Here is a 24737-nt window from a genome sequence, read left to right on the forward strand (position 1 = left end):
GAGAGAGTGTGTGTAAAATTCAATGTATTATTAAAACATCGCAGAACTGAGAAATAGGACAACTTTACGTCACCAGCTAATCGAAACTTTGCTTTATTGCTGACGGTGCTTCGATTCTGTCGTCTTACATTATTATAGAGACGTTCACCAAACTGTAAGTGGGTTAGGGAGAATTCACTGCGTTTTGGGGCAGCGCATGTGATTAGTCAGTTCTTCATCTCTCCCCCAGGTTAGTGATGGATGTGATGCTGCCGTATCACGGTCCTGATGTTGCCGTGTTTACCCACCCACATCTAGAAGACGTGACCTTTAAAAATGTCATCATTAAATTTGAGAGAGAAAAAAAAAAATCAAACGTGTTTCTACGTTTATCGTATCGTTCTACATCTAACGTTTTTTTCATATGTGACATGTGTATAGCTGTTTTAATGTATTTAGTAAAAGCATTATAGCCTGTAGGTTTACGAAGGAAGCGGACTGTCATCCCGGAAGCAGCGGAACTGAGCGGAACTGAGCGGTTCGGGTTTCACGGTAGTAGCGGCGTGCTGGTCAAGTCACACGGATAAACACGCATTTGTCACGGTGTCTCACCACGTCGTTTTACTGAGGACAACGTGCGTTGAGATGGATGAGCATCACGTATTGTAATTCCCCGAGGGATTGAAGGTAAGACTGCACGGTGGGACGTTTTGATGTTGTGACCATTTGAAGGCGTATGTGAAACTGTAGGCTGCGTCCCATACGGAGGTGAGCGATGATGATGATGATGGTTCATTATAATAAACCCAGGGCCCGATCACCGTCCGGGTAAGCTCTTTCTCTTTAGTGCCACTATTGCGTTTGCATAACCGTTTTGAAACGCGTTGACAATAGTGTCAGACGCCTAAACGGGGCGAAAGGTTTGTGCGCTGAAATGTGCGTAAAAGTCGGGTCAGAACCACAGAGCAGCGACAGGCCTGCGTGTGTAGTGGCCGATATTGCGCCAGTACACCACTAGTGTTTCTGTCACGAGTGATGCACTTGGCTACCTAGCGGCGCACTTTCGCCTTATTCACATAATGGCTACTTTTAAGTGCCATTAAAAGTCCTTTCACTTTTATCATCCCGGTCATGCAGATGTCCCAGATTCTATTAAGACTTGAACTAAACGCAGAGTGCATGATTCTGCTCCACACAACACACTGTCGTTGAAGAGTTTCACCCCGTTTTCTATATGTGCTGTCCAAGTATGTGCATGTCTGATAAGATATTACCGAGCTCTGCTATGTAGACAAATCTGGCAACGTGACTCTGGTCTCAGAGGTGCTGACAGTATACAAGATCAAGGACAGTTGTTTCACCACTGAAGCTTTCACCGAAGAAATACCTTGATTTAGTTTGCTTTGTCAGATATTTCTTGTAGAAACTATCACCATAACCCTTGTATTAAATTATATTTTCTAAATGCTTTATTTTTCAAAATACTATATTACTTTTCACCTGACTTTTTTATATTCATTATGACAAACTTGTTGTTTGCTATGGACATTTTTTCAAAATGTATTTAGAAATGCTTGTGGCTATACAGAATTTGTGTTGGTTGTCCTCTAGCGTTTCATCGGTGGTTTTCTAACCACATGCTGGATGTGATTGAGTCACAGACCACTTTCATCCTGGCACTAACACTTGTAAAAACTTCAGCAACACTACGGTGTCAGATAAGCTTGCGCCCACCTAACGTCCATGCCATGTCGGTGTTTATGCTGTGTTGACGATGGCCTGCTACTCAAATAATATTCATTCAGTAGTGGATCTGTGGTCAGAAACTCACCACTGGGTTTGGGTCTGGAGTCTTCGAATTAAAGACTATAGACAGCAAATGGGTCCTTCTGTAGGTGAACCTAGTAAAGAGTTCTGTGAGTGTAGGTGCAACATGTGTGTTTCTATTAAACTGGCTAAACAGTCACAGGCTCATTATGATTCCATTTATCGTCTGTGCATCTGTGGAGCTTCATGGATCTGTTCTGGGCCTCTGAGGCTTATTGGAACAACAGTGAGACTGATTTAGATGTTGTCAGTGTTGGCTGAATCAAGCAGCTTGCCAAACCTAATAACCTCAGTTGTCTATGGGGTCACCTGGTATATGTCCTCACTGCTGACAGGGACATGTTTGGTCTTCTTTCCTCTCTAACATACTGATGGAAGTTGTCCTATTGACTCTTTTTTTGGAAAAATTTTCTAACATGGCATACACACAAGATTTTGTGTTGACAGCAAACACACACATAGCCGATAAATGTGTTTTCTAATAATTGAATTGGGTCACCATCACAGTAGAGGTCATCCAACTTTGTTGACACACATTATACATCATCGGTCAGTGGACATTATAATAAAGTGTCAAAAGAAATATTACACTGCAAAAACCCTGCTGTTTCAACTCTGAAATAGTGACCATTTCTATTGTGAGAACTGCATTAATCAATTAATCTTAATGTCTGAAGTAAAATAGAAATATACAATATTATTGAAAGGTTATATGTTGACTTCCTAAGACCATTTTTGCTCTTTTTCATTCAAAACAGTTAGTGTGGATCAAAATATATGTGTGTCAGTGCAGGAAAAGTCATGCAGGAGCTAATCAATGGAGATAAACAGACCTGAGGTAAAGAATGCATTCCACACATAGAGCTTAAACAAAAGGGATGGTTCAAACAAGGGCCTGCATGGTGATGAACTGCTTCAGTGCAACAAAACCACAATAAGGAGAAGTGACTTGCATGTAGGAGAATACATTCAGCGTTGTGTAATATCCTTCACCCTGTATGGAGGTTTTTTTGTGCATCTAAGACCAGTTAGAAACGCTGCTAATTGGGGGTGGAGAAAAGGAAGAAGAAAATATTGTCATCAGACCATATGTTGCTTTTGGTTGAACAGTTTGGACACATTTATGATAAGAATCATAAAGAATATGTATCAAAAGTTTAAAATGTCTCCCAAAACCCTTTTGTGATGTCCTTGCAAAGTGGTCGTGTGCGTGCGTGTGTGTGTGTGTGTGTGTGTGTGTGTGTGTGTGTGTGTGCTTGCACATATGTGTTTGTTTAAGGTGTGACACCACGTGAGTCACAGATAACCCTCATGTTGATTCAGGATGTAGACGTGGCACACAGACTCTGACTCTTAAGTGAAGAATTTTCTACTTGCATTATATTCTCCAGATGTGATTAAATTCTTTACTCTATGAAATTCTTTATTCGTATTTTTTAGATGTCCCCTGTAGTGCACATGTAGTCATTTCCCATCTTGTTTTTGTAATGCATGCGGGTTTCAGGAAACCATGCCCTGAGCTGTGGGAATATTGCACTTGCAGACACCTTGCTGACATGCACTGACTTTAATTTGCAGTGTCCTTCAAAGCAGAGATGCAGGGAAGTCTTGGAAGTCGTCAGTCGTGACTGAGCCAACTGCTGGCAGTTTGTATTACATTGCTGATGCGATTTGTTTTATGCAATGTTCCAATCTGTATATAAAACCAATGAATTGTAGTCAGTGAAATTCCTCATATTAAACAAGCAGGTGTGTCTGCTCAAGCAGGAAGCATGTTCTCCCATTTTATGACGCCGTCCCTTTTTTGTGTTTTTGTGTCAGTCTGGGTGATTTCTTACACTTTTCACTATTTCTTCTGCTGCCTTTGTATCTATGTTTATTCTCTCTCTCTCTCTCTCTCTCTCTCTCTCTCTCTCTCTCTCTCTCTCTCTCTCTCTCAGAGGATGGGCGCAGTACCCAGGTGTTGTATCTATGTTTATTCTCTCTCTCTCTCTCTCTCTCTCTCTCTCTCTCTCTCTCTCTCTCTCTCTCAGAGGATGGGCGCAGTACCCAGGTGTTGGAGATGTCATTCGGTCGACTCCTGCGACGTGCCTCCTCCAAAGCCTCTGACCTCTTGACCTTAAATGCAGGGTCGGCGGGGTCGCGGGCCGTGTTGGACGGGGAGATCATCTTCTCCAAGAACAATGTGTGTGTTCACCCAGCCGAGCCCCTCCCTGGTCTACCTGAGCATCATCCAGGTATTGCCAGAAACTGAGCGCGTGCACACACACACACACACACACACACACACACACACCTGCTGTGGAGCTACTGGTCAGCTAAAACAACTGTGGCCAAATGGCATAAGCAAAAATAAAATGTCATTGGACCACATATTGCAATTAAGCAAAACCAAATCATTTTTTCTTATAAAACTGAAACAACATTTTTAGTTTTCTTGGAGAGCAGTCTTAAGCCCTAATTCTTATTTAACTGCAACTGCCATTTGCCCATTAAAATAAAGTTTGAAAACCTTGCATCCAGTACATATCCTGTTTATGTCCAATACATATTGGCTACTGAGTGGGTAATCTGTACAAGGCTGAGTACTACAACTAAAAGCTGGAAACCTGAAACTAATCTGAAATGTAGAGGTATTCTGCACCAACACAGAACTTTGGTATCCCTGTAAGGTACTTTCCTTATGCTTTGTGTGTAGAATCCTGCCTAGATATGAGGCCAGGCTCTAGTTTCTCTGGAACTAGTGTACATTGAGGAGTGTCTGTCTTAAAGGGGAAGTTCCCCTTTTTTTCACATCTAAACGCAATGTCAAGGCAAATCGAGAGTGTCTACAAGTGGCTTTGGCAGGGCACGGCCACTTAGAGAAACCACGAGAAACAAATGAATGAAAAAAAAATCATAGCTATAGCAATTATTTTGAGCAGTCAAAATGATCAAAAATGCTTTCCTCTCGGTCATTGTTAAGGTATGGATGTACTTGGATGGATAGATAGATAGTTTCTTTCTTTCTTTCTTTCTTTACTGATTCCAGAGGGAAATCCCTGATTTCTTATTACTTAGGAATACTTAGTCAGTATTCCTCCTTTAGTTTATCATCACAGCTGTGGCTCTGATTATCATCAAATCATGAGTCATGACGCACCTAAAATGACCTGCGAAAACTATAGCTGTGGCTACCTGCTCTCAGCAGTACAATATAAACCAGAGATTCTTGTTCTTTTGTTCTTGTTCATTCTTTTCTCTAGAAACTAACACATCAGTATCCCAAAGAAATCTATACATTATGCTATATAGGCGTAGGTACCCCACTGTCATTATATGTTATATATGGAGATCGCCACTGTCGCCTTTGGCTTGCTCATTAGGGTTCTGGACCCATAGTATTGTTAACCTTTTAAATCCTGTAAAGCGCTTTGTGACAACATGTGTTGTGAAAAGCGCTATACAAATAAACTTTGATTTGATTTGATCTGATCATTTACATAATATCATCTCAGACTGTCTCCATTCAGCTTTTGTCTTCTCTTACCTTTATTGATGTTCAACCTAGCTAGCTATCAATGACATTATGAGTCCTACGTTTCACAACCTAAAACCTAAATAGTACCTAGACATTGTTCTATCCTGGGCTGAACTATCTTCATTCATCATACTAGAGGTTATTATGTAGGAACTGCTTCCTAACTCTGTGTATTCTGTTCTACTGTAGCCCACCGAAGAGCCAAGTGAACATTTGTGCAGTTTTCTGTACTTTTCCTCTCGTACAAATGGTTATTACAAAATCTAAATAAAACATGTACAGAGTTTGTTCACTGGGTAATGGTTCTGGATCCTCCCTATAAACATTGGGTGTTGTAATTGGGTTCCTTCTGCACAACCAACCCCCCCACACACACTTTCCTCGCCCCCTCCTTATTATGCTTTACAAGAGGCTAAAGCATCTAGTTTTAATTGGTTTAAAATGCTTAAATATACAAATGTATTCATGTGCTGTACCAAGATAAATAAGACTCAGAACCACTGGACAGAACCAGTTAGCAAATATCTTCATAATGGTAGCTAAAAACTAAGCTACCTGCAAAGATTGTAGCTCTGTTCTTTGCCAAACCCAAGTCGGTAGAAGGTGCTACACCAGCTAGACCTGGTTTATGTGGAATACATACCTGGTGGTATTCCACAAAGCAGGATTGCTCAGTTTAGCCAGATATGTTAAGCTCAAAGTCTAGGATTTTCCAATTTCCAGTTGGACGGTCACTCAACTCCTGACTTTGGGCTGAATTTATCTGGCTACACTGTGAAATTGTGCTTTGTGCAACAGCCCCCAGGTCTCCCGGCACTACTGTGTCACTGCTGTGCTGATATCTGCACCTTTTCCATACTCAAATATCTGTATTGTTCATAGCCATAATTTACACAAGACTCTAAGGGACATGTGGGTTAATGAGCACTGAGCTGTTCAGAGCATTTCCACAATCCACAACACCACAACTCGTGTTGCTGTTAGCGAGTGAGACCAAAACTAAGTTGTAGTAACACAGGTTCTGTTTTTTGTTTAAACCAATTAAACAAACTAAAACTATATGGAGCTGTTTATCCTGCTACCACCAGCCCAAAACCATGAATCAAGAATAAGGGAATTAGCCAGCTCGCACCAGGCATTCACTATCACCAAGAAAAGTAGGTCTGCTTATTAATTTATGTTGTGTATTAAAACATTGTTATGAGGAAATGTATGTCATACTTAGTCATAAATTAAACTGTTCATAATTTAATTTGTAGAACAATAATTTGAGAAAAAAAATGTTCTGACAAAATGTTCTGTGGTGTTTGGAAATCATCCTATATGTGTTTAAAGAAGAACTTCCCATTTAGTGTCGGATAGATGGAGAGAAAAAGAAATGGGGTCAGTATGTCTATAACATAATGGTCAAAAAATATTTCCGTGGTCTAACTCAAGATGGTAGTGATTGTGTAAGGCACTGTCCTGGCCAAATGATGTATACTACAAAGGGTCTCCTCATCTCCAGTTGATGAATTATACTCATCATGTGATTTAATGACAATAAAACAAGCAAATCACAAATATTCCTTTCTAAGTCACAAAGTCTTTTGTGTTTATCTGAATGAATATGTTTGGTGGTCAAAGCTAAGCAGAGTTGGACATTCCAGGTTCAGACAGTGAAAGTCCTCACCAGGATTTTGCTCAGGCTTCCTGGATTGTGTTGATTCCACTAATTTTACCTGGATTGCACTAATTAGAAAATCCATCAAGCTTGAGTAAAATCCTGGGAACGTGTAGGTTTACTGGATGAAAACACTTCACATATGTTTGACTGAAGCAGATGGCCAGACATCACTAGTGTCTACCAGGGCCGGAGTGGGACACTTTTTCAGCCCGGGAGTTTCATGCCCAAATCCGGCCCAAAATTATTTTTCCCTCCCAATCGGCCCAAACTAGAGACTGACATGAGCCGGCCCATCGGGAATCCTCCCGAATCTCCCGATTAGCCACTCCGGCTCTGGTGTATACTCGCAAATCAAAACTTCAAATCATACAGAGACAAAACAGTAACAAGCATATAACTGGCTAATATTTTTACACTTCACTGTGTATTGCTAAAGCCCACAGCAGGTGAGTAATGTGAACTGTAGCCCTGTGGATGTAATTAGCCAAGTGTTTACGGCTCTGTGTGGAACCATCCCAATATGCTTCTATAAATATTGGAATCTTTCACAGTAACACAGTAAGTGTGTGTGTGTGTGTGTGTGTGTGTGTGTGTGTGTGTGTGTGTGTGTGTGTGTGTGTGTGTGTGTGTACGTGCGCCTGGTGCATTCTCTCTGTTTATGCATAGCACTATATGATGGCCGTATGCGTCTTCTTCTCTGGGTTGGTGTATCATCACTCCTGTATGCTCTGTAACATGATCCCTTTAGTTCCTATAAACTTCTGCACCTGAATCCATGAAATACGTCCTTCCATGCCATGTTGCTTTGAATCTGAACGTCTCCTTCTAACCCTTCTCCGTCATATTTCTCACTGAAGCAGATAGCCAGACACATGTTCCTCTGACCTTGTGCAGGTTACTTGTGCGTCCACCTGGAGAAGGACGAGACCTTGGGCTCCACACTCATCCTCACCTGGGTGCCCAACTCTCGCATCCAGCGTCAGGACGAGGAGGCTCTGCGCTACATCACGCCCGAGAGCTCGCCCGTTCGCCGCCACGCCCGCAGACATAACCGCCTGCCCGCCACGCGCCCCCCGCCCGCTCCCGAGGAAGACGAGGACGAGGAAGGGCCGGAGCAGGCGCTTCAGCCGCCCCCACCGCAGCACGACGAGGGAGACGAGGGCTCGGGCGAGCTGTCGGCCGACGAGGTGAGCCGGGACAGCACGCTGGGCTCCGACTCGGACACCTTCTCTTCGCCCTTCTGCCTGTCGCCCGTCAGCGAGGCCCTGGGTGAGAGCGGCAGCTCCGTCTTCTTGGACAACGAGAGCAGGTGAGAGGCTGCGGTGCGGAGGCCCGGCGGGGTTCTGTACGGGCGTGGTCGGGTCACAGGTCGTGGTGTTTGTCATCGTCCAGGAATTGATAATTTAATGTGGTGTCGTGTGGCAGCAGTTTGAGCTAAAGGCTGTTACATCTGGGCCTATTTAAGGTGGTGTGTGACCCTGAGATACTGGTGTAATCTCTTCAGTTATGTCATCATTAAGGATTAGTTTTGTCGTTGGAAGCCACTCTATATCCTTCACGCTAAGCTTCTACATTTTTAGAAAGGAAAACAACAGAATAACAGAAACCTTTCTCATACATATACAAGACATTTGCCTCAGTAAACTGGACGCTTACATGAAGCGACAATGCACAATGTAGAATGAGACAGTAAAGCTACAGATACCACACACGGAGCAGTGGGGCTCACACTGACCACATCCACCTGAACCCTTTATGAAGAACCTCTTTTTAAGAATTGCACATCTGTCAAAAGTGAAAGACTGTAAACCTGCTGGTGAAGCTCCACCTTCCGTGGCTTGGTGGAACGTTTGGGGCTTTGTGCTGGAGTGGCCCAGGTCAGTAGTGCACGCAGTAACAGTAGCTGCTCAGAGCTTATCCATCATTCATGGGGGCTTAGCATGGCTTATGTTTCTTAGCAGGATCCTGTCTCGTATATCGGAGCTTCTTCAGGCATTTCACAGGATTTCAGGCATTTCACAGGACACCTCTGTGGTTATGTATTTTTGTTGTCTGCAAAATGGCAGCATGTTACACCAAGTGAAAATATGTTTACTCGGTCGGTTCAGTGCAGTTTCTTGTTGAGTTTTATATGAAAACACAGTTTTAATTGAACCTTGGATTGTGCAGTCTGAGACTAATCTTTGTTTTCTTCAAAAAGAGATTTTATGGTGGGTTTATTTATCATTGAATGACCGACAAGTCTATTTAACGGCAAACGGTTCAATTGATCTCACCTCTGGAGGTGCAGTCAAGCTACGCTTGCAGTCAGTTTGCATTCTGGCTTGTGTTCACTAATGCATCCACCTCCTGTTGTTCAGCAGTTAACCCAGTGGACCGGTAGCTCTTAGCCTTATTTATCTAGCCAAACTGACTTACGTGATTACAAGGACAAGCCGAACCAGAAAAGCAGAATTTGAACATTTCGGGTTAATACAGTGATGTAGCCCAAGGTCTAATTTTTTAGGTGGATAGTTTTGTATACCTAAGTCTATCTAAGTATTGCATTAAGTTACATTATCGATGTACATTAAAAAAATGGATGTCGATGTCCACTAGATGGTGCTGTAGATAAGTGAGGACCTCAATTGACTGGGTTTCTTGCTCTGTTCTTGTATTCTGATAAGCAAACCCACTTGAGGCACAAACCACAGCAGTGTCCAGATCTGATCTCAGATCAGATCAGTTGTCTTTCTTTTTGGTATTGGTGATTTCCAGTGATGAGAAAATCATTAGCAAGCTCCACTTTTCTCCTGATTTGGTGGTGACTTTCACAGACCTCTGCTTGTACTGCTTCTCACCGACTGGCACTTGAACATGTAGTTTAACATGCAGTGTAGGCAAACATGGAGTTGAACTCTTGTATGTGAACATTTTACCCTAAAACTTAACGGATGTATTAAGAATGTGGTCCTGCCAAAGCCAAGATCTGTGAAGAAACTCTGAAGAAACTCTGAACAAAAACTGGAGGCATGGTAAGCTTACTGTCATTTCACTGTCACTGACATTTGTAACAAACAACAGAAATAGTTTAACAAGTGAAAATTGCCAGTAAGGCCTCACTGACATTCATAAAGGGAACCTGAAAGTCCCCTTTACCACAAACACTGAAGCACCTGCCCCTAAATCACAAATATGATTTTGCCTGTTTTTAGTAGTAAAAAACTTTCCTGTCAGGACAGAATTGCAAATGATTACATACTGCTCATAAATCTTCCATGCAAGTGACATCATGTCAGCAATTACAAGTGTTTTCACTTCTCAGTGCTGCTAGCTCTCTTGGGTTTTTTCTTAAGGGACATTCTGGGCATTGTCAGTCAAGCATTTCAAATGGGGATTTATTTGTAAAGTGATACTGCAAATCTGGTATCAGGCCTTTGCGCTCCTCTTTACTCCTCTGTTCTCAGCAACTGTAGACTGATTTTCAAATTGTCCCTTCACTTCCCAGGTCCTTTAATGTCTACGGCGTCAAAAGTCTTTTTTTTTTTGCTTCTTTTTTTTGACTACCTCAAATTCTGCATGCGTCACAATGTTCTGCTGCTAAATAAAGAAAAAGACAGAATTCCATGTTACTGACAAAGCAAATTGAAAAATGTTGCACTAGCTTGCCTCTAAAGTCCCTGTCTTTGTCAAAACCTCAGGTGATATTTTCAACAGTGACCGCAGCCTTACCATATTAGGGGATGTTTTCAAAACTCCAGAAAAATCAGATTAGATTTTAAGATGCTCTTAATGACATTCAAACGTCTTCATGGTCTTGCCACACTGAACCTCAGTGAGGTGATTATTGTGTCTAGAAGAGCTCTTGGATCTAGTGACACTAGCAGGCGAGCCATCCCTGCTACCCAGAGGGCCGTGGGGGAGCCCTTTCCTACCATGCCTCTCATTTTTACGAATATTGGCACCGGCGTTTTGCCTCCCACCGCACACCTGGAGGAGAGACACCTTCCTGTTTGCGCCCACAGAACGAGGACGTTCCCCAGGGTGCGTGGGCCAGACGGGGAGCCCGTCCTGGGTGTCACCAGCAGCTCTCGGCGTGAGCAGCTGTGGAGGCTGGGATTTCCCCAGGCTGCTTCCATCAAACAAGAGTTGACTGGTTCTGTGGCAAGCATGTCATTTGTTTAATGGATCAGGGATTTCCCTTAGACAATCTTTAGTCTCAAACTGGGCTTAACTGGGCTTAATCTGTGTTTGGGAAGCCAGTTCGTAGCATGAGTTCAGTGGTCAAGGTTCAGATTCTGATCCAGCTTAGATGTTGTGGGGAAAAAAGAGGCTATTATTTTGGTTTAAGTGATTTGCAGCTTATGTGTTAAGATATCTATTTTAAGCAAATAATTAAATACCTTTTTATATTATTTTTGTTAAACATAAAGGGAAAGAAAGTACTGGAGCCCCCTTGGTTCCGTTAGTTGTTTTGGTCTTGTAATGCTCCTGAGTCGCCACATGGGGGAGCCACAGAGGAGAAGATCACATTCCTGAGGGGCGCACACACTCCACAGAGCTTCACTGTTTAGCAGATGGATGCCTTGGCAGGGACAGGCATCTGTTGGGGGCTGTTGGAGCAGAAGCAGGAGACGCCAGCACATGCTCCTCTTTGGCCCGTCTACGGTTGCATTCTGGCCACCTTGTTTTTCTTTGAAGATTTCCTTCCCCGCTGCTCACCTCCCTCTGGCGTTATAACAGGAAATGAATCTAGCGAGACTTCCCTGAGGACAGAGCGGGGATGTGCGTGCCTGTCTGAAGCTCTGATTAAATGATCTTAGGTATAACTTTGGATGAAACAAGTCTCTCAGGGCCTCTGTTTTTGACATTTTCTCTTTTTGTTTCATTCTCTGTCCCTCCCTTAAGCTTTTCAATTTTCCTTCTTGTTTTCACTGTTTCCCCCTCTTCTTCTCCTCTCTCTCTCTCTCTGTGAATAATTGTATTGTTGGAGTCTGTGTCTCTGCCCTTTGATTTGTCTCCGTGTTCCCCTGTCTGTATCCCTGGGCTCTGTGTCCGCTCTGTGGATTAAAGAAATGAGGAGTGTTCCAGCCAGACGAACTCTCTGCTCTCTGGACGCAGCTCCACTGATGGCATTAGTGCGGCTGGAGCACAGACACACATCAATTGGAACCACTTATTGTGTGTGCGCGTGTGTGCATGCGCGCATATGCGTGTGTGCTTGTATTTTTATGTGTGTGTGTGTGTGTGAGTGTGTGTGCACATGTGCAGCATGTACAGTGTATGAGAGGGGGGATTTTTTTTTGTGAAAATGGAGACTGATCATAGAAATGAGAAACATACTACATAATACATGTAATACATGGAGTATTCTCAGCTCGCATGTTTTTGTGCATGGTATGATGTCTCTGTAATGTGTGAACTAGCTCATGCATGTAACAAGTGTGACTGTATGTACTGGTAATTCCCTGGAGGCTCTTCATATTTAGATGTGTACAGTATGAACATGGTCCCTAAGAGAGAGGCTTCATTACAGCAGAGAGCAAGAACATAGCTGTGGACATCAGTTCATGATGTCAACAATGCAATCAGAACATGAGAGTAACTTTTAAACCATATAGTGAAAACAAAATGGTAAAATATATAATGTCTTACGAGTCTTAGACCTCCCCCCTGTTGAACATTTTGATTGGTTAAGGAACCGCCTCTCTGCCTTTGCTAACCCGTGTGATGTTGTGTGTATGGGACTACAGGTCTGCCGTGGTACCGTACGCTCTCGCTCGGCTCTGCCGGGCCATATGGCTCTGTGCGCAGCGCTGGTGTGCTTTTACACGCGCGCTGTCCTCTCAAATACCGCAACAGCCATTAGCGGCACGCCTGCCAGTGGGCTGGTGTGACAGGGTCGTGTCTGGAGGTGCAGTTGGCCTGTTAGACATGCTCGGTTAGAGCCAGTGAGAGGTCCCGGAGATCAGGTTACGGCTCTGGGAAAAACAAGCAGACTGAGAGGGAGAGACCCGAGTGAGGTGGTGTGTGTGTGTGTGTGTTTGTGTGTGTGTGTACGTGCGCGTACATGTGCGTGTGTGTGTGTGAAGGGGTGTGTGTGTGTGTGGAGGGGTGTGTGTGTGTATGGAGGGGTGTGTGTATGTGTGTGTGTGGAGGGGTGTGTGTGTGGGTGTGTGTGTGTGTGTGTGTGGGTGTGTGTGTGTGTGTGTGTGTGAGTGTGTGTGTGTGTGTGTGTGTGTGTGTGTGTGTGTGTGTGGAGGGTGTGTGGGTGTGTGATTGGGTGTTGGTGGGTGTGTGTGTGTGTGTGTGTGTGTGTGTGGGTAGTGAGAGAGGGATGGAGATGAGGGGAAACTGGCTGATTTGTGTCTCTGCTTTGCTCCTTCCAGCACAGTAACTTCCCCACATTCCTCCCATACCCTGTCCCCTCCAATCACACACACACACTCACACACACACACACACACACACACACACACACACACACACACACACACACACTCACACACACACTCACACACACACTCACACACACACACTCACACACACACACACACACACACACTCACTCACACACACACACTCACACACACACTCACACACACACACACACTCTCACACACTCACACACACACACACACACACACACACACACCAGCCCCAAGCTTCGCACTGCGCTGCAAACCCAGCTGTGGAACAGATTAATCTTTACAAGTTAATATGCACTACAACATGAACTGAGGTTGTCAGTTATTTCAGGATTTGTGATGTACTATGATGTACTGCAAATGTCTCGCGTCTCTGTTTAGTTCTCGTTAATTCTTGGTGAGCGCATAAATTCTTGGTCCATTTCCAGGGATATGGGCGACGAGTCCATGACCCATTCTGCAAGCTCTGCCTCCAGCTTGGACAGCCACGCCCCCTCTGAAAGCAGCCAATCACAGGGTGCCCGATGGGAGGAGCAGCAGAAGGTTCTGGCTCTAGAGCAGCTGTGTGGGGTGTTCAGAGTGGACCTGGGTCATATGAGGTCCTTACGCCTGTTCTTCAGGTATGAAGCTGTAGCAACGCAAACACAACACAACTTAACTGTGTCGCCGATATCGCTGAAGTCAACTGCTGTACGCTCACAGCCATTTTGTACATTTGCCAGGAGAGCTTATCTAATGTATTCACAGCAGGTGCTGTTAATTAAATGTTGAGGCTATGATATGGGACTCGGTCTGAGATAATCGCGTGAAATTAGCTCTGCAGCTTCTGTGAAGCCCCCTGAGGAAGTTAGGGACCGTCACCCATGATTGCCACATTGTCACAACTGATGTGTTTTTACATGTGACTCCCTGTGGCTTCACACTTACGACAACAAAATATTTACTAAGTGTGCTAAGTGTCACCTTGGTCCACTGGTGACACCTGCTGTTACTTCAGTCAGCTGACGTGATAACTCTACAGGGTATCGCAGCTCCGCCGGGCCAACAGTTACAGGACACAATGCTGGGCGTGCAAGACACAATCCCGCAAGTCTATTGATTTCTATAGCAAATTTGGCTCAAAGCTGCCTACAATGTACACTGTTAGATTTATACTATAAAAGGTAGATTCACTATTATGCTTTCATGATGCATAATTACATAGAGCCTGTTTGTTTGGTGTGACAGCTATGTGATTAGTCCTTTATGAGGAATGACGGTAGAATGCACCCCCCCCCCCCCCCCAATTATGTTAAGGGCACCATAGTAAATGGCGCCCTAAAACTATCATGTCCTAAAGCTAATTTTGGTTGCAGCTTTTGCTGCATAATTTACAGCCTGTTGTAGGTGAGCTGCTAACTGCTGGTCTTCTTCTGAGGATGTCCCGCTTGTCCTGCTTGTCCTGCAGTGACGAGGCATGCACCAGCGGTCAGCTGGTCATCGCCAGCAGGGAGAGTCAGTACAAGATCCTACACTTCCACCACGCCGGCCTGGACAAGCTAGCCGAGGTCTTCCAGCAGTGGAAGTGTTGCAGAGAGACGCAGCTGAAAGACCAGGTGAGCGAGAATGCCGTGGGGTGGGGGGGTTGGGGGGCGGCCCCTGGGGGGGGGGGGCGTGGCCCCTGCCCTTGCGGTCCAGACATCTGACGGCGCAGGTCCTCACCCAGGTGGCCGACGAGAAGTCATGCATGCAGTTTTCTATCCGACGGCCGACGCTGCCCTCCACGGAGACGCACCCGGAGGAACGTCTGTACCGCAGGCTGGAGGTCAGCTCCTGGCTCCGTCACCTGAACCACAGCGGACAGGTGGAGGAGGAGTACAAGCTCAGGAAGGTGAGGGCTGCACTTTCACTCAAGGGGAGCGGTGGGGGTTGGTGGTGGCGGTGGGTTACTTTGATTTTCAAGTTCGTGTGGATGAAAATGCCAGCTGACCTGTAAACGGACGTGCTGACTGCAATGCTGTCGAAATAGACGATTTGCTTCTGATGTCGGACCGATTCAAATCACCAGTACTTCTGTGTCTGGCCACAGTCTGTGGTCTGGGCCAGATGTTCACAACACCAGTCCTGGAGATCCACCAACATGCAGATCGTGCCTTCAGCTGACCTAGTTACTCAGGAAACTAAATAATCAGCATTGGCGTCATCGTAACGCCACCTCCTGGTTGTCGCAGGCGATCTTTTTCGGAGGCATCGACCCGTCCATCCGAGGGGAGGTGTGGCCCTTCCTGCTGCACTATTACAGCTACGACACCTCCTCGGAGGAACGCGAGGCCTGGAGACTTCAGAAACGCAGCGAGTACCAGGAGATCCAGCAGAGGAGGTGAGTGACCCCAGCATGTCCAGAACTGACTCAGGATCAGCCCCCTGTGGCTCTGAGACCACCAAAGCAAGAGAACAACCAACCCCCCCACCTTCCTCTGACGTGGATTCTGAAAAAGATGGATAGTTCTGTTGAGAATTCTGAAATAAAATAAACTGATTTTGGTAATCTAAAACCATCACTTTGCTTTTCTAAACCTGAACCTTTACAGCTCTGGGGTGGGTTTCCTGAAACGTTCGTAGCGCTAAGTACTTCGTAACCTCGTATGAAACGTATGAGGTTAAGAAGTACTTAGCGCTACGAACATTTCGGGAAACTCACCCCTGTTTTCTAGATTACAGTATAGTCAGTCTGTGTATATTTGTATAGTTGTGTTGTTGAAGTAAAGTGAGGTGACCTCAAGACAGAATTGATCTCCGCATCAAAGGGGAGGCAACCAGCCCTTAAGGGCAGTCGTACGGCCTAAAACACACGTCATCGATTAAGAGGATGTTCTTTAGGCTTAAGCATTGAATGAATGAGTACAAACTTTAAAGCTTTAAAGAGCGTCTGACAGCATTTGCTCTATATTGTCTTCAGTGTGCGTTTGTCAAATCTCACAATTGGGAAAATCAGTTGAAGCAAAGCTAGTGTGTGTCTGCTGGCGCGACGGACCCCGCACACAAGTCCCTCAGATTCCCTTTCAGATATACGAACGTTTCCGGGTGAATTTATGCATTCGCGTTTCCTCGTGCTATTGTTAATTTGTGAAGTACCGTAGGCAGAGCGTTCCATCATCGCCGGCTTCACGGTCGTCTGACAGCACTTTGATCATTACGACGCGTGTTAAAGACGTGCATTACCGAATCCTTTCACAGGCTGTCTTAACACCCGTGGTGAGTCTCAGTGGACCCACCTAGCAGAGACAGCATGATCCAAGCCACTACCAATCAATAAACACATGTGCAGCATCGCACACGGTGTGAATTAATGGGTCCCTACAGAATTGAGCATGTCATAACTGATTAAGGCATCGTCTGCCCATCGATACAACGGGCATTACAGACTCGGTGTGTGTGTTGGCTTTGTTTAATGAGGCTTAGTTGCCGTTTTGCTTGGGTGTTTGTGACTATAGACATCTTCAAAGATATGAGGTGTGCATGTATATGTTTGTGATCACATTTGCTATAGTTGTTGAGTGTTTTTGTATCATCGCCATGTGAATGAAGTCAGTTCAACGTTTGTCTTATTGATTAGATCATGTTGTTCCCAACCTGACAATCCTGACGAACTTGTAACCTGAGTGCACTGTGTGTTCATAAAAAAACATAAAACACTCGAACACAACACTGAAGTTCGCAGTGAAGTGGCCGTCACGGGAGACGTTTCGTTTGTTTGACTGTGAGCACGTCTTTGGCTTTTTCTTGCAGTTGGATGACAAAATGACACACAGCGTCATGGTGACTTTGTAGCTAGCTAACGTTCTCAAAGACTGTTGTGAACACACCAAGGAAGCACTGCAGCTACAATGTGAAGTGTTTGAAGTTGTCCATGTTCAGTTTGATGTCCTGCAATGTTAGCCTCTTCCTGGAATCTAGCTGACGTCTGCAGTCTTCATTCCACTGGCTTCCCCTCTGGGACCATGTTGATGTCATGGTGTTTAGTTTCAATTAATAAGGGCATCCACAACAATTAAAATACCTCAGTAGTGCCTTGATAACGTAGATGTTTCTTCAGAACGGACAACTACAAATATACCTACGTACGGTGTGTTACGTGTCGTGTGGGTTCAGAAAGGTTCACTGTAATGTTGGTGTGTGATTGTTCCATGTTGTTCAGCTGTGCAGCCAAAGTCCTTGGAGACTGAGGAATAGAGAGATAGAGAGAGAGATGGAGAGAGAGAGAAAGAGAAAGAATGAGAGGGCGGAGGAGAGAGAGGGAGGGAGAGAGAGAGAGAGCACGGTGGGAGGGGGGGGGGTGTGCTGCCTGGGGAACTGCTCACACAAACACAGGCTCTGAAACAGTTGTGTGAAGTTGCATCAGGTCTGGTGTTGCTTCATGCAAAACAAACAGTGTTAATTAAATCCCACCTGCTTGGTGCATGTGCAAGGAAGTGAGGCCTTTGGCTACATGGCAGCCTACACACGAGTGATGTGAACGGCAGTGGCGTACTGCCACAACGAGACTCACGTGGCCGCGTGTAGCTTTCACAAATGAGATCGGTTAAAGGTGTTCCATTCAGCCCTTTTTGGAAAGTGCAGGTGATGTCAGTCCTGAACGTTTGGGGCTTTCATTTCTGATGATCTCGTCTGTGCTCTCCTCCTCATTTCTGATGATCTCGTCTGTGCTCTCCTCCCAGGTTGTCCATGAGTCCTGAGCAACACAGTGAGTTTTGGCGGAAGGTACAGTTCACCGTGGATAAGGACGTGGTGCGCACCGACAGAAGCAACGTGTTCTTCAGAGGAGAGAACAACCCTAACGTGGAGATCATGAGGTCAGAGCCTCGCCCGCTCTCTCTCCACCCATCTCCACCTTCACACTCCCCGGCCAGTATTCAGCTACGAAATGTGCTGCCCTTGTGTCCAGACGCATCCTGCTGAACTACGCCGTGTTCAACCCGGACATGGGCTACTGCCAGGGCATGTCGGACCTGGTGGCGCCACTGCTGACCGAGATCCAGGACGAGAGCGACACGTTTTGGTGTTTCGTGGGCCTGATGGAGAACACCATCTTCATCAGCTCCCCCAGGGACGAGGACATGGAGCGCCAGCTGGTGAGACCTCTGACCCGGGCCCCACAGAGCCGGGGGAGTGAGGAGGGTGGTGGAGAGGGGTGGACCAGGACCGGCAGCCTGATCTCATGTGCCCTCACATGGGCTTATTTGGAAGGACTCGATCCCTTTACACAGGAATATTTACGTTTCGCCTTGGAGCAGGACGGACGTACGCAATAAAGAGTTGATTTTGTTTAGTCATTTTGTTTGTCCCGATGCTCTCTTCCTGCTCCCCTCTCTCTCTCTCTCTCTCTCTCTCTCTCTCTCTCTCTCTCTCTCTCTCTCTCTCTCTCTCCGTGTAGATGTATCTGCGGGAGCTCCTCCGTCTCATGCTGCCACGCTTCCACCAGCACCTGACCCGTCTGGGCGAGGACGGCCTGCAGCTACTCTTCTGTCACCGATGGGTGCTGCTGTGCTTCAAACGCGAGTTCCCCGACACCGAGGCCCTGCGTATGTGGGAGGCCTGCTGGGCCCACTACCAGGTAGGGGGTGTGTGTGAGTGTGTGTGTGTGTGTGTGTGTGTGTGTGTGTGCTTACATGGCACACGAGGGCAGGATGCTCAGTTAGTAGAAATGAAAATTGGTCAAAATATTGCCTGCACAGCAAACTGGAGAAATTAATCTGTGCACGCACGGCACTTGGTGACTGATGGTCAGACACACATGTAGAGTTGGATTAGGCCGAACACACACCAGACTGAAGAGAAAGAGCTCGCTAGCCATTCTGCTGGGCTGTGTAGTACAAATAAACTGCCCAATTTAAGTTATAAAGTGTTAAAATATATACATCCTTAATAATCATAATAAACATACATGTCCACTTTTTGCTGTAAGTGCAGCCTTCTAAGCTTTGAGGGCGGATGGTGTATGCTGCACCATTCTCTCTTTAATGCTTTAAGGATAAACAGATTTTTTTCTATTTTCCTTTAAGTTTAGAAAATAATACAATACAATAATATTTGCTACCCTGCTCTTATTGAATAAACAAGTGCTTCAGTGAGTTGGGTCATGTGGTACCAAGCGAACACTGTGACACAGCAGGCAAATTCAACAATAACAACAAGGACCTTTTTTCACGTATGAATTAACGTTTCGAATGTCTTTTATATCCTAGAATATTCTTTCATATGTATATACAGTATTCCTTTAAACATGTCCTATATATCCTTGAATCATAGGCTTTAGTTATATCAGTTTTGCCTCAAACTTGTAGCTCCTGACCCATGAGGATAGAAGCTCCAGTTTCATTATTTAAGCGATGCCCTCTAAACACAGTCCATGGGACTCGGAGTGCATCACGCATACTTTAACAACCATCTTGACAACAACCAATGATGACGCTAATTCTAATTCTTTCTAATTAGAATTCTAGATTCTAATTGTCAGGCTCATCCAGAACGGCATTATCATATATTGACGTAGCAATAATGAGGTGACCCTGGGAAACCGAGCAGTTTGTCTCCCCCACTCACTCATTTACATACTGTTCCTTCAGGTTTTTTAAATCTGTTGTCTCTTGCTGACTGGTTCTAGGCACTCGGGCTGTTAAACAATAGATGCTAGCGCTTATGCTCAGGGCTTTTGTTGAACGTCTGTGTGATTGGGTGTGCGTGTGTGCGTGCGTGTGTGTACGTGTACGTGTGTACGTGTGTGTGTGTGTACGTGTGTGTGTGTGCGCGCGTGTGCGTGTGCGCGCGTGTGTGTGTGTGCGCGTGTGTGTGTGTGCGTGCGCGCGTGTGTGTGTGTGTGTGTGTGTGTGTGTGTGTGTGTGTGTGTTTATGACAGACGGATTACTTCCACCTATTTCTGTGTGTGGCCATCATCGTGCTGTACGGTGATGATGTCACAGAGCAACAGCTCGCAACAGATCAGATGCTGTTGCATTTTAGCAACCTGTCCATGCACATGAACGGAGAACTGGTGCTGAGGAAGGTACTACACACACACACACACACACACACACACACACACACACACACACACACACACACACACACATGCACACACGCACACACACACGCGCACACACGCACACACACACGCACACACACACACACACATGCACACACGCACACACACACACACACACGCACACACACACACACACGCACACACACACACACACACGCCACACACACACACGCCACACACACACACACACACGCACACACACACACACACGCCACACACACACACGCCACACACACACACGCCACACACACACACGCCACACACACACACACACGCCACACACACACACACACGCCACACACACACGCGCTCACACACACACGCACGCTCACACACACGCACGCTCACACACACACGCACGCTCACACACACACGCACACACGCACACGCACGCTCACACACACACGCACGCTCACACACGCACGCTCACACACACACGCGCACATACACACACGCACGCTCACACACATGCACGCTCACACACACGCACGCACACACGCTCACACACACGCACGCACACACACACACACACGTGCACATACACACACACGCCACACACACACACGCCACACACACACACGCCACACACACACACGTGCACATACACACACACACACACACACACGCCACACACACACGCCACACACACACACACACGCGCACATACACACACGCACGCTCACACACACACACACGCTCACACACACACACACGCACACGCACGCTCACACACGCACGCTCACACACGCACGCTCACACACACACGCGCACATACACACACGCACGCTCACACACATGCACGCTCACACACACGCACGCACACACGCTCACACACACGCACGCACACACGCTCACACACACGCACGCACGCACGCTCACACACACGCACGCACACACACACACACACGTGCACATACACACACACGCCACACACACACACACGCCACACACACACACGCCACACACACGTGCACATACACACACGCACACGACACACACACGCCACACACGCCACACACACACACACACACACACACACACACACACACGCCACACACACACACACGACTGTGATGCAGGAGGCTGAACTTTACATTAATAATCATGTATATTTTACAGTACAGATCGTTAGCTTTGGGTCATCCGAGTAATCACACTGTCCTCTCGTCTGTCCGCTAGGCTCGAAGCCTCCTCTATCAATTTCGCCTGCTTCCCAGGATCCCTTGCAGTTTGCACGACCTGTGCAAGCTGTGCGGTCCCGGGATGTGGGACAGCCGGTACATCCCTGCCATAGAATGTTCCGGAGAGCACCCAGACTCCCAGAGCTGCCCCTATGGAGGCACGGCCACGCCTCAACCCCCACCCTCGCCTGGCCACACTAACGAGGGCAAGCGAGTCTCTAAGACACGGGACATCTTTAACTTCCGCAAACAATCCTGACTGCAGCTACGTTGGAAGAACTACATTACCCACAAGGCCTAGTCCCAGAGGCACCATTCACCCAATGCACTGGTGAATGCTGCAAGCCACAGACCTGAGTATAAGTGTTAGTTAAGATATTTTCTGTCTAATATGATATGGAACACTGCCTAAACTGAAATCACATATGACATTTCTACCATATCATATTTCTCCCTTCTAAAAGGTGAGTGGGAAATCACAGTGTGACTATCGCAATGTGTTAAGTGTTTATCTATTCGATGAAAGGATTCTGAAAGGGACTGGCAACCCATCTGGAGGCACAGAAGGCTTGGATTACAGATTGCCATCAATAATACACATTACAGTCCGCACATATAAGCAAGGATTACAATCTTCTGTCTTTTCTTTTTGATGAATCTAATATATTTGTACTCTTTCTAATACCCCTAATAGCCTTTCCCCTTTATCTTCAGGCTGCGTGCTAGCGTCAGTGAGTGTGCTTTGGGTGAGAGACAGCAACTGTTTGGAGTTGAATTTGTTATTTAATTGTACTGCTGGATCAGACCTGTTCTCCTGCAGAAATGGGCTTAAACTGAGTTTAATCAGACTACGTCAGTCAGATTAGAGTTTGGCAGCACTACATCGTTGTTCTAGATCTCACCATATATTGACATACAGTGAGACAGAGACTAGAGACGGAGAGGGACAATGTGTAAGTTATCAAAGCAATATATGCAGGCATTTGAATTTGTTTAAATTTTGTAGTCATTTAACATTGTGTGAGGGGAAAAACAGCAATACTTATTTTACATATGTATTCTTTTGCACTGTATATTTATGGTTATTACTAGCCAATCACATTAGATCTATAATTTGAAGGGGACCCACACAGAAGGTGAACGCGGGGTGGGCATACTCGTGCAGTCGTGCTCTCGCGCCCCAACGTTTGCGCCGGGTACGGGCGGGACGCTCAGACGGAACTTCCTCTGCTAAAACCCGCGTCTACGGCAGAAGGTCTTAATCCTCCTCACAAAGCCCTCCCGTGGCGCTGGGGGGGGCAAGACGTCTCCCGTCCCAGCCCTGGTGGGAGCTCGCCTGGAATTAGCGAATCTGGAGACAGCCGCGGGGTGGGAGGGGCACGGGGAGATCGGGAGACTTTCATGCGGTTGCGTGAGCCGTGGCGTCTCTGAGCCAGCGTGCTGAAGATAGTCCGTGCCTTAAAGGGTCCCCGGGGCCCGTTTGAGAGCAGGGAGGAGAGCAGCTATCCGCAAATTGCTGTTAAAAGGTAGCATTAGTCTGTGGGAGCTAAGCCGGTCCTCTCCATATGCAGCCTCCGTAAATGACATGCATTACGGACCCTTTCTTAACCATTAGGCGTTTGGACAGCTTTCTGAAATACCCAGTGAGCACCGGGGCATGGGCGGGCTAGCAGAAAAGGCCTAAGGGATGTTGACATGTTGGGGGAAATAATTGGAAAATGGCCAATAAGGGCTTGTGTGTGTGTGTGTGTGTGTGTGTGTGTGTGTGTGTGTGTGTGTGTGTGTGTGTGTGTGTGTGTGTGTGCGCGCGCGCATGTTTTCATTCTTATAAGTCACTTTATATTTCCCATGTTCCTCTGAATCCGTATTGCTTGTTTGTGTGTTAGGTTTTGTTTCTTATTAGCATGTTATTAATATCTGAGCATCTATTTAATACCTCACGTGTGTTCTTTAACAGGGTATTACTCAGACATATTTGGAAAGGTGTTTCTGTTCTTATCATGGCTCTCACGTGGTGTCTGCCTGTTTACTGATGTTTAATCGCAACCATCAGGTCTATCTAGAATGACAACTTTGTCACCTGGTCTATCTTATAGCTGGAAACACTGTCATAATCACTTCTAATTTGCCATGGGGCCTGCTTTCAAGGAAGAGAGGCATGGTCAACCCTATCCATTTACTAATTATTGTCAAACCTGACATTTCCATGGTATTTGTGTTACACACGTAGTTAGAAGCTGGAGTAATTATTTCTTTCAAAGTACATGCATGCACATACGCACGCACGTACGCATACACACACACACACACACACACACACACACACACACACACTTCCTGCCTGCTTTGCAAGCCTGAGTTGTTTAAGTTCACATTAAACTGCCAAATATGCACATCTGTTGAGTGGTGAAACGTCACGTAGATACGTCGACACCTGAGCTACGCACACACGCTCTCGTCAGTCCTCTTGCTGTTTGCACCGGTCCAGAAGCCTGTAGCAGCCTGGGCTACAGTGGTTCTGGTAGAGTCCTCAGGGTTGCTGTGTACCATGTGTGATCGGAGCTGCAGTCGTTTCTGATTGATCTCCTGTGTGTCCAAGCCAGTGGCTGTTTTTTTTAAGCAAGCAAATCACATTACGGGCCACTAAGAGCCTAAGCTAGGGTAGAAGCAGCAGGCCAGTGGTTGCATGTCTGGTATTGAGGATATGACTGCTTTCATCTGCTAAAACAGGGGAGCTCGCAGTGAATCGTTTGATTTCTCTGCTACACAAATGCACATGCTGTGCACAAAAAAGCAATTATCAGAATTGCATAGCGAAAAGGGTTAACGGTGTGTTTTATGTGGTGTTGTAGCTGTTAGTGTGTCAGAGGGCAGTGGAATACAGTGATGGGATTGTCTGAATTCTCCATTGTTCATTAATGTGGTTCAACTGTAAGGTCTGCGTCGCACATAGCAGTTAAATACCTTCATGTTAAACCCCATGAAGATGTACATCTCGGAAGCATTTCAAATGTAGCAAAATAACTGCTGGTTATGTGTGTGTGTGTCTGTGCATGTGTGTGTGCGTGTGTGTGGA

General features: G+C 46.0%; 1 protein-coding gene across 1 annotated transcript; it reads left to right on the forward strand.

The window, feature by feature from the left end:
- Nucleotides 1-469: 469 nt before the first annotated feature.
- tbc1d16 (TBC1 domain family, member 16) lies at nucleotides 470-24737 on the forward strand. The gene is made up of 12 exons (XM_076997254.1): nucleotides 470-666; nucleotides 3840-4043; nucleotides 7887-8301; nucleotides 13828-14019; nucleotides 14847-14994; nucleotides 15105-15269; nucleotides 15610-15758; nucleotides 18097-18231; nucleotides 18324-18510; nucleotides 18813-18992; nucleotides 20295-20441; nucleotides 21660-24737. Exons 2-12 carry the CDS (start codon nucleotides 3869-3871, stop codon nucleotides 21918-21920), a joined length of 2154 nt encoding a protein of 717 aa, XP_076853369.1. The 5' UTR covers nucleotides 470-666; nucleotides 3840-3868; the 3' UTR covers nucleotides 21921-24737.

This window comes from Brachyhypopomus gauderio, chromosome 2 (genome assembly GCF_052324685.1).
Source record: "Brachyhypopomus gauderio isolate BG-103 chromosome 2, BGAUD_0.2, whole genome shotgun sequence".
Taxonomy (NCBI): domain Eukaryota; kingdom Metazoa; phylum Chordata; class Actinopteri; order Gymnotiformes; family Hypopomidae; genus Brachyhypopomus; species Brachyhypopomus gauderio.